Consider the following 12,463-nt stretch of genomic DNA (forward strand, 5'->3'; position numbering starts at 1 on the left):
GGACAGCCTAACATACTGGGAAGGCATCTCTCCCTAGAAAACCAGATCCGCTTCTGTTCAGTAGACCTGTCAGCCTCACTTTGAATTCTAAATGCTGTTACTAGAAAGGTCCAGTGAGAAAGAAGGACCTGCAGATGACCTTCCTGAAAACTTGTATTATATATTTATTGAGCAACTACTGTATGACAGACAATGGACTAGGCTGGGAATCCAGAATCCCAGGAAATATTATCATTGCTATCTTGAAGGTAAATGAGAGATTGATCCAGATTTTGTGGAGCCTAAATCTTATCAGTTGCTGGGAGGGGGAGGGCCCTTTAAGGAAAAGAATATAAAATAAATACAAAATTCGGTACAGGCCTTAGAAGGGGCATGGGCAAGTAACAGGCCCTGAAGCTAAGGTACAGAGGGCAGAGGAAATGTTGGAGGAGGAGCACCCAGGCTCTAATTGAACCAGAAAAGTTTCACAGTAAGGAGGAATCTGAACTGAGAATGGAAGGAGGGGCCACTTTGAGGTTGAGCATCTGAGATCTTCTCCAGTTAACTAATCCATGGGTCATACCCACAAATGCCACTGCAGGGCTCCACCTGTATCTGGCAGAGAGACCACTGGATTAGTGGCACAGTGTTCCTCAAGTTTTCCAGGAAGACCCAGAGTTAGGTTGAGGAAGAAGAAAAAACATAGGGGATGGAGTGGGATTGCTACACACAGTCCGCGCATGTGGGCATGAATGAATATTTGAATAAGTAAAAAGAAATCAATAACATGAATGGGTTCTGTTTTCCCTCACCAACCTGACCTCCTACCTGGTTCACACTTATCATGGTTTACATGTCTTCCAACTCACAGATGGCCACAAATGGTCAAGAAAGGGCTCTGAAAAAAAGGCAAGGAAATAAGGAGCAGTATCTGAGAGAATCCATCCTGAGCTCATACACATGTGACATGCCTGTTTTCAAGAGTCAAACATCAGACACCAATCTGGATGAACATAGCACAAGCAGGCAGCATTTCCAGGGATCCATAGTATTTTGCCATTGTGTTGCTTAGAACATGTGGTTGTTATAAAAGCACCCCATTTGCTTCAAAATAGTGTGAAGGGAGGGATGTGAATGGTGGATGCAGGTATGGATAAAATAAGATTGGCATGTGGGGATCATTTCTGAAGCTGGGTGGTAGGACATGAAATTTCTTTTTTTTTTAATTTTTTTTTCAACATTTTTTATTTATTTTTGGGACAGAGAGAGACAGAGCATGAACGGGGGAGGGGCAGAGAGAGAGGGAGACACAGAATCGGAAACAGGCTCCAGGCTCTGAGCCATCAGCCCAGAGCCTGACGCGGGGCTCGAACTCACGGACCGCGAGATCGTGACCTGGCTGAAGTCGGACGCTTAACCGACTGCGCCACCCAGGCGCCCCAGGACATGAAATTTCTTTACCCATTTGCTCTACTTGTGTATGTGTTTGAAATTTCCTATAATAAAACACGAAAGAAAAAGAGAGCCTTCAAGAGCCTTCACCTCCCTCCACCCCCACACCACTGGTAATCTGATCAGGCTGTATTGAGACACCATTTGGATAATGTCAAGGTGGTGTTTCCTTAGATACTCATCCTCACTTCCTCCCCCCAACACCCCTGCTTCCCGGTGCACCACAGGGCAATCAGGAGATTAAAATATGAATAGGGAAATACATTAGTCAACATTTATGTCTTTGTTATAAGAAATCCCAATTTTGGGGCATCTAGGTGGCTTAGTGAGTTAAGCGCCTGTCTCTTGGTTGGGGCTCATGTCATGATCTCATGGTTCGTGGGTTCGAGTCCCTCATCGGGCTCTGCACTGACAGCACGGAGCCTGCTTGGGATTCTCTCTCTCTCCCTCTCTGTCTGCCCCTCCCCCGCTCACTCTGTCTCTCTCAAAATAAATAAATACACTTTTAAAAAAGTCCCAATTTTCTTCTGTGTGTTGCCGTAAAGATTAACCCCCTACCCCACATGTTGTGTCACCAGTGTGCGTGCACATTGCGGGAGGAATCACTGTTGTAGCCTGGAGACAGAAACATGGAGTGTCACAGTCTGAGTCCCCTGGCTCAGGAGCTGGACCTGTTGTTTACCAGCTGGGGGACCTTGGCAAGTTACCCACCATGTATCTCGCAGTGGCAGTGTGAAAATTAAATAAGGATAAAGTATCTAGTCAGAAGTGTGGCATGTAGCCATTCTCAGTAAATGCAAATTATCTCCTTTCCTGTCCATACCTGCCTCTTTGCAGCAGCAAATAGGAGTATGGAAGCTGGTATGACCACCACTCATTATAGCTGCTGTCCTTCAGCAGTAGGAGAATGGGGAGAGAGCGCTTCCCTCCTGGTATATTCTGGGTCTGGCTAGGTTCATTGAATGGGGCATTTTCTATTTTTTTTCTGCTTACAAAAATATTAAATGGTAAACTTATCAAATGTATAAAGTACATAGACAAGCACAAATAGGGAAATAAAAACTGGTCACTTGCTGGTCTCACTTAACGAATCAAAAATATTTTTCGTGTCATTGAAGTTTCTTCTACATCACTTTCAAATGGCTACCTAGTACTAACCAAAGTGTGCAATCATTAATAATATTTCAATGGACATTTTCATAAATCTTTGTATATATTCGCAATAAATTGGGGAAAGTTCCTGGAGGTAAGGTGCTGCGTCAAAGTATGTGTGTATTTAAAAGTATGAAATTCGGGGAGCCCAGGTGGCTCATTCTTTAAGCATCTGACTTCACCTCAGGTCATGATCTCATGGTTCACAATCTCATGGTTCATGAGTTCGGGTGAGCTCCAGCCCTGCTTTGAGTGAGCCTTGCTTCTCTCTCTGTCTCTCTGTGTGTGTGTGTCTCTCTCTCCATCTCTCTTTCTCTCTGTCTCTTTCACTCTGCCCCTTCTCTCACTTGTGCTCTCTCTCTCACTCTCAAAAAAAAAAAAAAAGTATGGAATGTGAAGTCATGTTGCCCTCCAGAAAGATCTTATCAGTGTATATTCCCAAAACACCATTCTCATCCTCTCGGAACTGGGGAGTGATTTTAACTTCAGGTTTATGAATTTACTCATCAAATCGATACTGATGGCTTACTCTCTAGCTTTTCTTTGCCTCTCATGGGACCCTCCCCCAGAACCCACACCCACATCCCATCTTGGACACACCCCTAAACCCAGTGTTGCCAAGCTCCTGGCACCTGCCTCAGCTGCTGCCTAAAAACTGAAACAAGAGCCCTCTCCGAATGTGAAAGACCTTCCACTGGGTCTCCCCCAAAGTGCTGCCTGCTCACCGGTCACCCAGCCGCCTGTCCTCACTTTCTAGCTCCGTGGTGGGAGCAACCATGGCCTGGAGTTTCCACGGGAAAGCCCAGCTTGGGGGACTGCTCCTCTCCCTCTTCGGCTGGGTCTGCTCATGTGTCACCACCATCCTGCCCCAGTGGAAGACTCTCAATCTGGAACTGAACGAAATGGAGACCTGGATCATGGGGCTTTGGGAGGTCTGCGTGAATCAGGAGGAAGTTGCCGTGTGCAAGGCCTTTGAGTCCTTCTTGTCTCTGCCCCAGGAGCTCCAGGTATCCCGAATCCTCATGGTAGCCTCCCACGGGCTGGGGCTACTGGGGCTCCTGCTCTCTGGCTGTGGGTCCGAATGCTTCCAGTTTCACAGGATCAGATGGGTATTTAAGAGGCGGCTCTGCCTCCTGGGAGGGACTTTGGAAACATCTGCTTCAGCCACTACCCTCTTTCCAGTCTCCTGGGTAGCCTACGCCACGATCCAAGACTTCTGGGATAACAGCATCCCTGAGATTGTGCCTCGCTGGGAGTTTGGAGATGCCCTCTACCTGGGCTGGGCTGCTGGTGTTTTCCTGGCCCTTGGTGGGTTACTCCTCATCTTCTCAGCCTGTCTGGGAAAAGAAGACGTGCCCTCTCTCCAGATGGCTGGCCCTAGACCCCCGCCGTTCTGTGCCCCAGCAAATGAGTCCAATGACTCCTTCTATCTAACACCAAGACCTAGGAACCTGTTCATCTAGGACCTGCTTCTGCCAAGGAATCTCCGGAATAAAGGAATGTCAGTAGAACCCTTTCCCTTCCTTATTCTTTACCACCTTCTATATATTTTCCTCATTTGGGGGTGGTAGTCACTGTCCCAACTTGATAAGGATTTGACTATCATGGTGATATAGTGATCCTAATTTGAGAATGAAAAATCAAGGCATAGTTTTCTAGCAAACATGTTTCTGACTTAGATTTTTACTTGTATAATATGCTTTTAAACTCATAACATTATGTACTTGATTCATTACTAAGGAAAATATATTGCAAAATTGGCTCCATCATAGAAAATCTAGTGTGAATAGCCACTGCAGATATAAATAGAAATGCTAGAGAATATGTCTTGGCAAATGAAAATGAATTATTGGCCCAGGATAGCCTCTTAAGATAGGAAGCTTCCTTGTTTGTGTTCATTTTCTGCCTCTGGCACACAATTTGAAGGGGAGCTTCACAATATATCTTCGTGATTTTGTAGATTCCTTTTTTTTTTTTTTTAAGTTTATTTATTTTGAAGGAAAGAGAGTGCACGAGCTAGGGAGGGGCAGAGAGAATCCTAAGCAGGCTCCAGATTGTCAGTGCAGAGCCCGATGTGGGGCTGGAACCCATGAAACATGAGATTGTTATGCCCAGAATTCATGATCCCCAAAGACCAGCAGGGAGCCGAGTCCGATGCAAAAGCAAAGAGCCTTTATTTGAGATAGGTCGAGCTCAATCCCCTACCTGAACTGACGCAGTGGTGAGACACCAGAGAGAAAGAGAGCGGGTTTCAAAAGCACAAAAGTTTTATAGGGATCATGGCCTTAGCCGATTGGCTGGGGAAGGGTCGTGGCCTCAGCCAATTGGCTGCCAAAGTGTGGTCCCAGATCAGCAATTATCAGCGTCACCTGGAACTTGTTAAAAATGCAAATGTTGGGCCTGGTGGTCACAGACCCACTGAATCAGAAACTCTGGGGGTGGGGCTCAGCAATCTGTGTTTGAACAAGTCTTCCAGGAGATTCTGATGCACCTGAAGTTTAAGAACCACTGTGTCTGAGGTTGTTTAACATGTTTGGCCTCAGTGTATACAGAACATTTCTCACTGGTCACCTATTAACCATTGGCTGTCAGCCTTGCTGTGCTATATAAATACCTAGCACCAAACACCATCCCCAGAGACTCTGATTTAATTGGTTTGGGGAGGGGTCAGTTATTAAAATGCTCTCAGGTCATTCTAAGCGTGGACAGGGTTGAGGGCTCTTGCCTCTGGCCCCTACCTGAGAGAAGCCCTCCCTCTTCTCACACTTTCCACGCCTCTCACACTCCCCTTCCTCCCTCCTCAGACCTCGGAGGAATGCATCAGTCGGTAGTCTGCTTTCTTAGAAAACATAAGTTACTCAAGGGGGGGATGCGTGGTCTGAGGTTTGAGCAGAAACTTCTTTCTGCGGCCATGTCGGGGACATAGTCACTAGTCAGCCGGCCTAGGTCTGCTCTTTCAAGATCATGACCTGAGCTGAAGTCGGACGCTTAACCGACTGAGCCACCCAGGTGCCCCAGTTTTGAGGATTCTTAATATCCCAGAGGAAGACATACTCTTGTTTCTGCTACGTTATGGGGCTGTGAGCGGTCAGCTCTGTGTTCTCAGCGTGAAGTTAAGAAATTGTGTGAATGAGTAGTTGGGTGAACAACTATTCTGGTTTGCCCAGGACTGGGCACTTTCAGTACTAAAGCTAGGAGAGTCTCAGGCAAACCAGGGCAAATTGATTATCCCAGAATGGCTGTGCCTAAGATCTACCCAATGTGGGCATGTACGTGGACAGAATTATCAGCTTCTCAGCAATGTCTTCCACTTCCACCATATGCAAAATCACGTTATAAATCCTTCAAAACGGAACCCAAATGTCAGCCGAGCTACCCAAGTTGTGGCTACAAATAAAGTCCCCTTCACAACGACCTGGGTGCCTTTGCTTGTCCCACCTCCACTGGCAGGCCCTCAGCCTCATTACCCACCTCAGGTCTTCCTCAGACATTTGTGCAAGTCCTCGAGGAAGAGCCTCAAGCTTACCCATAAACCTGTCTGTCGGGTGAAAGCACCCTGCACCTGTTCCTCTCACTGCCATCTACACCCCCCACCCCCACTCCCCTACTCAGTCTAAAGAGTCCACGATTCCTGCAGAAGAATAACTAAAGGTGCTCACTCCCAGTGTCCGCAAAGAGGTCACTTCCCCAAGCTCAGAGGCATGCGGGATTGCTTGCAAAACGGAGACCCCGCTCCCCAGCACTGGTGCTGCGCTTTGCCTGCTCAGCTCTGGGGCTGCTTGTGCTCAGACGCCTCCCATTCTGGACAAAATGGCCCTGGCTTCTTGATAGCCGCTGCTCAAGCAAGAATACACACACACACACACACCAACACAAGTATAAACAAGTTTGCTGGCATAGCCCAGCACAGTTCCCTCCTCAGAAAAATAACACAGGGTTTGTCGGTTTGTTTTCCTGAGGACATGAGTCAGCCCAGGTGCAACTCCATCTCCAGCAACTTTTTTTTTTTTTTTAATTTATTTTCAAGTTAGTTACCATACGGTGTAGTCTTGGCTTCAGGAGTAGAACCCAGTGATTCATCTCTTACCTATGACACCCAGTGCTCATCCCAAAAAGGGCCCCCTTAATGCCTGTCAACGTTTACCTTCTTACCCAGAGTGGGGTGCTCTCTGGGAGTCATGGTTTCTCCAGAAAGCTCCCTTCCCTTTTATATGTGTCCTTTTGTGAATGTCCAGTCGATGAACACAAATCCAAATGACTCCTAGGTAAATACATTTCTGAGCATAAAAGGGCAGTTTGCACCAGTTGTATTCTGGCTTTCTATGGTTCCAATACCAATTTCACCAACCTGAGGTGGGGTATCAGGTTGGGGTAATCAATTTGCCCTGGTTTGCCTGGGACTCTCCTAGCTTTAGCACTGAAAGTGCCCAGTCCTGGGCAAACCAGAATAGTTGTTCACCCAACTACTCATTCACACTATTTCTTAACTTCATGCTGGGAAGACAGAGCTGACCACTCAGGGGTGAGGCTCAAATATCCACGAGTTATCCTTGGATCTTTACAGGATCTACAAGATGAATCCATCTCTTCATTCATCCATCTGGTCATTTATTCAGTCATTTAACAAATATGCACAGAGCACCTACCATATCCTTGGCCTTGTGCTAGGAACCAGGAATAAAAAGGTAAAAGACAAAATTTATCCCTGCCCCTCGTATAGGCAAATAGGAGAGACAAATACTAATATGAAATCACTTAAATAAAGGGAAATGGTAACCACAACAACCCTTACAAATTTGGAAAGGTATGTGCTTCTATAAGATCACGCAACAGGAGAAATTGTAACCTAGCCGGGAGTCCCGCATGGATACCCTAAAGAAGCAATAATTGGGTAAAAGCTGAAGGATGGACAGCAGTTCTGGTTGGAGAAAGAAAAATGTAGAAGGCAAGGCGAGTGAGGTAGGAAGCAGCCAGACTTGCAGAGCCTACAGGTCATATTATGGGACACTGTCTCTACCTTCAGGACCACAGGAAGCCAAGCATGTGGCCAAGAGGTGGAAGTCAGCCCCCAGGTGACCACCTGCTCCCTCTCCTCTAACACCTCACCCCCACACAGTTTCCCTGATCACACGATTGTGTAGGGAGTCAGAGTTTACAAAACACTTCCACGTATCTTGGTAGTATTATTAAACACATCTTGAGAGGGTTTTTGGAGGTTGGGAGAGCAGATATTATTTGGTTTGCTAATGAGGACACTGAGATCCAGAAAATTTAGGCAACATGCCCATGGTGAGTAATTACCTGGTCAGGACTTGAACCCAGGGCTTCAACATCAGGGCAGTCTTTCTTCACCCCATCCTGTTGCTTCTTAAAGTTGGGTTGCTGAGATAATCCACCAGACCAAGGGAAAAATTAGCAATGAAGCAGAAGGAAAAACCAAAGAACTACAAAGAAAAATCTTGTCCTTTGTGCTTTTGTTGAGGCCTAAACATAGGGTTTTTACTGCCAGGTGGCTCACCTGTTCCTTCTGGTGGCTCCCAGCCTTTGTCCCAATCCCATGTTTGCAGGTGCTAATGGGATATTTGTCACCAGCGTGTGATCATGTCCTCCAATGGAAACACACACACACACACACACACACACACACACACACTAAATATTTGTTAAGAAAATATCTTGTCTTCCTAACTTTCCCTATCAAGGACACAGCAGCATTTTTTAAATGGGGATGAGAATTGTTGATTGATTCCCAAATAATCAACAGCATGTCATTCCCAGACAGGGATGTGAATCCACTTTTAGAGGAAGAAGATGCTTTTCACTTAAAACTGCCACTGTTTTCATCTACCTACTTTGTAGGGAAAATAATGAGAGATAAAAATAGAACTAATTAAGTCTTGGCTTCAACTCAGCCTTTTCTCATGTAGACTTGCAGCAAATTATTCTAACATGAAAAACACTTCTTTATTGTGGCTACACATGGAGAGGTGTGTTGTCATGTGTATTAGAAACAGCAAAGGACACCAGTCAATCGGAATTTCAAGTCAAAAGCTTTTATTATGTGCACACACTGTAAGAAAGAAACTCAGGGACTCACCAGATTTGATGCCTCAGTGCCATCCTCCCCACCAGCCTGCCTTTGGGTCTGAAAACCTTGCCATCAGCAGACAAGGCATTCCAGAAGATCCCTATTAAAATACTCATCTGGGGCTCAGTCAGTTAAGCATCTGACTTTAGCTCAGGTCATGATCTCACAGCTCGTGGGTTTGAGCCCCACATCAGGCTCTGTGCTGACAGCTCAGAGCCTGGAGCCTACTTCGGATTCTGTGTCTCCCTCTCCTCTGCCCCTCCCCTGCTCACACACTCTCTCTCTCTCCTTCAAAAAAAATAAACGTTAAAAAAAATTTTTTTTAATACCCATCTGTTACCCTTCTGGGCCTCCAAGACTCCAAGACTCTAGAGGTAAAAGTCCTAAGGGAAGCCAATGTGGGTTAGACACATTTGGGGATGGGAGAGAAGTCAGAAGTAGTTTCATGAGCTTCTGGACAGGAGATGTGTCTTAGCAGCCAGGATGAGAGCAAAGGACACTCAGAGTTAGGAAAATGTTTGTAGTCACTGGCTTCAAACATAGAACCAAAGAAACTGGAGGTCACTTTCCACTCTACTGATTGATGGATTTATTTTTTAAGCCATTCTTGCTATTTCATCCACATTTATAGAATGTAGATTAGACTTCTCTGTTGCTCAGAATTTTTAACAAAGCCTCAAAGTCAAGTCCCATGGGTGCTACGTGCCCCCAATTCTAAAGACAAGGGCTAATACACTGCTTCCAAGAAAGGGCCAAGCTGGCCAGCACCACACCCAACAGCCTATATAAATGAAGCACACAGATTCATTAGGTGGATTCCTGGAAGGGAATTCTTAACAGTTGGTGGGGGGGCGGGTATGGTGATGTTCTCAACCCTTCTATGTGAGAACAGGGTGGAGATGGACCTCGAGAGAACCATGTAGAGATGGAAGTTGTTTCTAGCAGGGCAGACAGTACCTGAAACACACCCACCCACCCCTGCTGAGCTGCGGAAGCTGCATAGGCCCACGCCTGCTGCCCTCAGGATGGTGCCCAAGAAAGTTCTTGAGAAAACCTGACCTGTGTTGCAGAGGCACAGAGAAGGGTGCCTGGTACCCAGTGAGGGCAGTCTGAATCAGGAGGCTGGCCGGAGCGGGGCATGACAGCAGCACCTGCACTTGGCCTCTGTGGGGCGGGTGGTGAGCTTTCCACAGCCCAAGTGGATGCAGGGGAGCCAGTCTGGGTGACACTGTCCCAGAGCACTGCTGGGAGGGGCGAATGACTTAACCAAGAGCTTAGAAGGTCTGTAAGTCAGCCAGGAAGTCCAAAAGCCACATCAAAGGACAGTGCGGAGGTTTCTACAGGGTTGTCTGGAGAACACATAAAATACCTCACACAAGAGCTAGTAATTGCATTCCTGACCTAACAAAGGACATTTGAGAACCAGGAGAATATTACTGTTTTTTGTTTGTTTGTTTGTTTGTTTGTTTTTTAAAGTAGACAACATCCCTTGCCTTCTTCTATAAAGCCTCCTCCCTCAGGAGTTGGGGGTGAGGAGAGGCACAGAGCAGGGGGGAGAGGAACAACATCCTGTTGTTACTTCCTTACTGCTAGCTCCTGACCATCGGGCCAAGGCCTGGACTAAGGTGAGGGGAGAAGTGCCCAAAAAAACGAATGACCGAACTGGTCTAGATGGGTCCAGACTCTGCAATACATGCAAATCTTTGTTTTAAGGCTCCCACATGACAGTACAGCTATGCAATCTTCCTGAGATGCTGTCAGGGGCAGGGAAACAGGATCCATAGGATCATAATGGAAGGTGGCAATGGAACCAAAAAGAAAACTATTGACTCCCTGTACCTTACCAAGCTCAAGCTTTTCCATAGCACAATTAAAGAAAAAAAATGTATCTAAAACAGGAGAAGAATCAGGCAGAAGACGCTGTAATGTTTCTATCCAGCATGAGGTCCGATCCTTTCAACATTTCTCTCTGCCAGTCAGATTGGCCAATATGAACACTTCCACTTGCCAGAGACCCATAACCCTCTGGATATCTACGTACGCCCCAATTATTTAGAACCGACCTGTGAGCCCTGCACAGGTCTGGCCAGCCCTTAAAATTCTCATCCTGTGGCAAGTTTCCCCATGAGAACTGCATCCAGGGCTCTGCTCACACTGAGTCACTGCTACATCTATTTTGTCCTTGACTCTTAAAACATTAACTACGAGGTAAGTATTTTCCTGTTTCACAGACCAGGAAAACACGTTCAGCCAGTAATTGAGCTCAGGTGTGTCAGATTCCAGTGTCAATATTCTTTCCATGAAACATCTTCTTAGAAGAGACACCGATTCTGCCGTGATTTGTGGGTCAGGAAAGCTGGAAACCTGTGCAACTCGTGGAGGAGATCCGGCTATTCCTTATGCAGGGATAGTCAGGGTGACTTAGTGAACGACCATGCTACTTTCTGGCCATCCCTGGGAATTCTGTTCTTACTATTAAAACCTGCATGCCACCTTGAGAAGACATGCAAGGCATGTCTTCGGCATGCAAGGACACGTCTAGCCCACCATCAGGACTCTAGACAGAAAACGGGCCACCCTTCCATGTCTGCTTTAGCACTGGGACCAACATACATTCAGTTTTGAAGAATGACTACTGTTGGTTCCTGGGCACCACTTTCGTGCCGACATATCAATTCCAAGTCGCCTACATTCTATGGAAGGTCTAGCCTCTATTCCTACTCAAAGTTAATATTCCTGTTTGTTGCTTATCATCACAGTTTCTGGTCCACCTGATGTAACAGGAGCAATCAGGCTTATTATTTTTGACAAGGGGAGAGACCAGGTCTCTGTCCTGTAGGACCCATTCACTTGCCTATAAATGGTCCACAGGAGGTCGAGAGGTCATCATAACCTGCGAACAGCCTGATGGGCAGTGCAGCAAGCCACAGTGTTGAAAGGAGGAAGACATGGAAAAGGTCCTGAAAATCTCTTAAGCCAGTTCTACTCTTCCTTGCAGTAGATTAATAGTTCAGTTTATTGTCCAACAACTTAGAAAGAATGCGGGAAATCTTTTTTCAAGGTTCAGAAAAAAGTACTATAATGACCAAATAGCTGAGAAGCTGAGCCTACGAGCAAACTTTAGGGAACTGATGTGTTTATGGGAGTTAAAAGGAAGGTGAATTACAAGAACTATATTTTCGATATCTCTATCAGAGTCGAGTTCAACATGAGGAGTGCCAAAATACATTCGTCCAGAAAACATGAAAGCCTGTAAACTCTCACTGAAGGAGGTTCTAGAGCTTTTTTTGTAAAACCAAAGAATTCGGGGTGTGGGCGACAACGTAAAAGCCACTTCCTTAGCAGGCACAGATGTTCTTTGAAGGAGTGGCTCTCAGCTGTGCATGTACATCAGAATCACCTGTGATACCCTTTTAAGCACAAGCAACAGGGTCCCAGCCCAAATCTAACAAGTCAGGATCTGCAGGGTTGAAGGCCAGCTGCTGTTGTTTTACTGTGACACGAATGATCCTGGACTGGCAGCCAAGGTTAAGAACCACTGCTGAAGAGCTTTCCATTAAAAAAGCAGACCCCCCCCCCCCCCCCCCCCGCCTCGGGGCGCCTGGGTGGCTCAGTCGGTTAGGCATCCAACTTCAGCTCGGGTCACGATCTCGCGGTCCGTGAGTTCAAGCCCTGCGTCGGGCTCTGGGCTGATGGCTCAGAGCCTGGAGCCTGCTTCCGATTCTGTGTCTCCCTCTCTCTCTGCCCCTCCCCCGTTCATGCTCTGTCTCTCTCTGTCTCAAAAATAAATAA

General features: G+C 46.5%; 1 protein-coding gene across 1 annotated transcript; it reads left to right on the top strand.

Moving 5' to 3' along the window:
- Positions 1 to 3,359: 3,359 nt before the first annotated feature.
- CLDN25 (claudin 25) lies at positions 3,360 to 4,046 on the top strand. Its single transcript, XM_040482788.1, has one exon. The coding sequence runs from the start codon at positions 3,360 to 3,362 to the stop codon at positions 4,044 to 4,046; it is 687 nt and encodes a 228-aa protein (XP_040338722.1).
- Positions 4,047 to 12,463: the final 8,417 nt, after the last annotated feature.

The sequence above is a fragment of the Herpailurus yagouaroundi genome, unplaced genomic scaffold (genome assembly GCF_014898765.1).
Source record: "Herpailurus yagouaroundi ecotype Mexico unplaced genomic scaffold, PumYag 161, whole genome shotgun sequence".
NCBI lineage: Eukaryota > Metazoa > Chordata > Mammalia > Carnivora > Felidae > Herpailurus > Herpailurus yagouaroundi.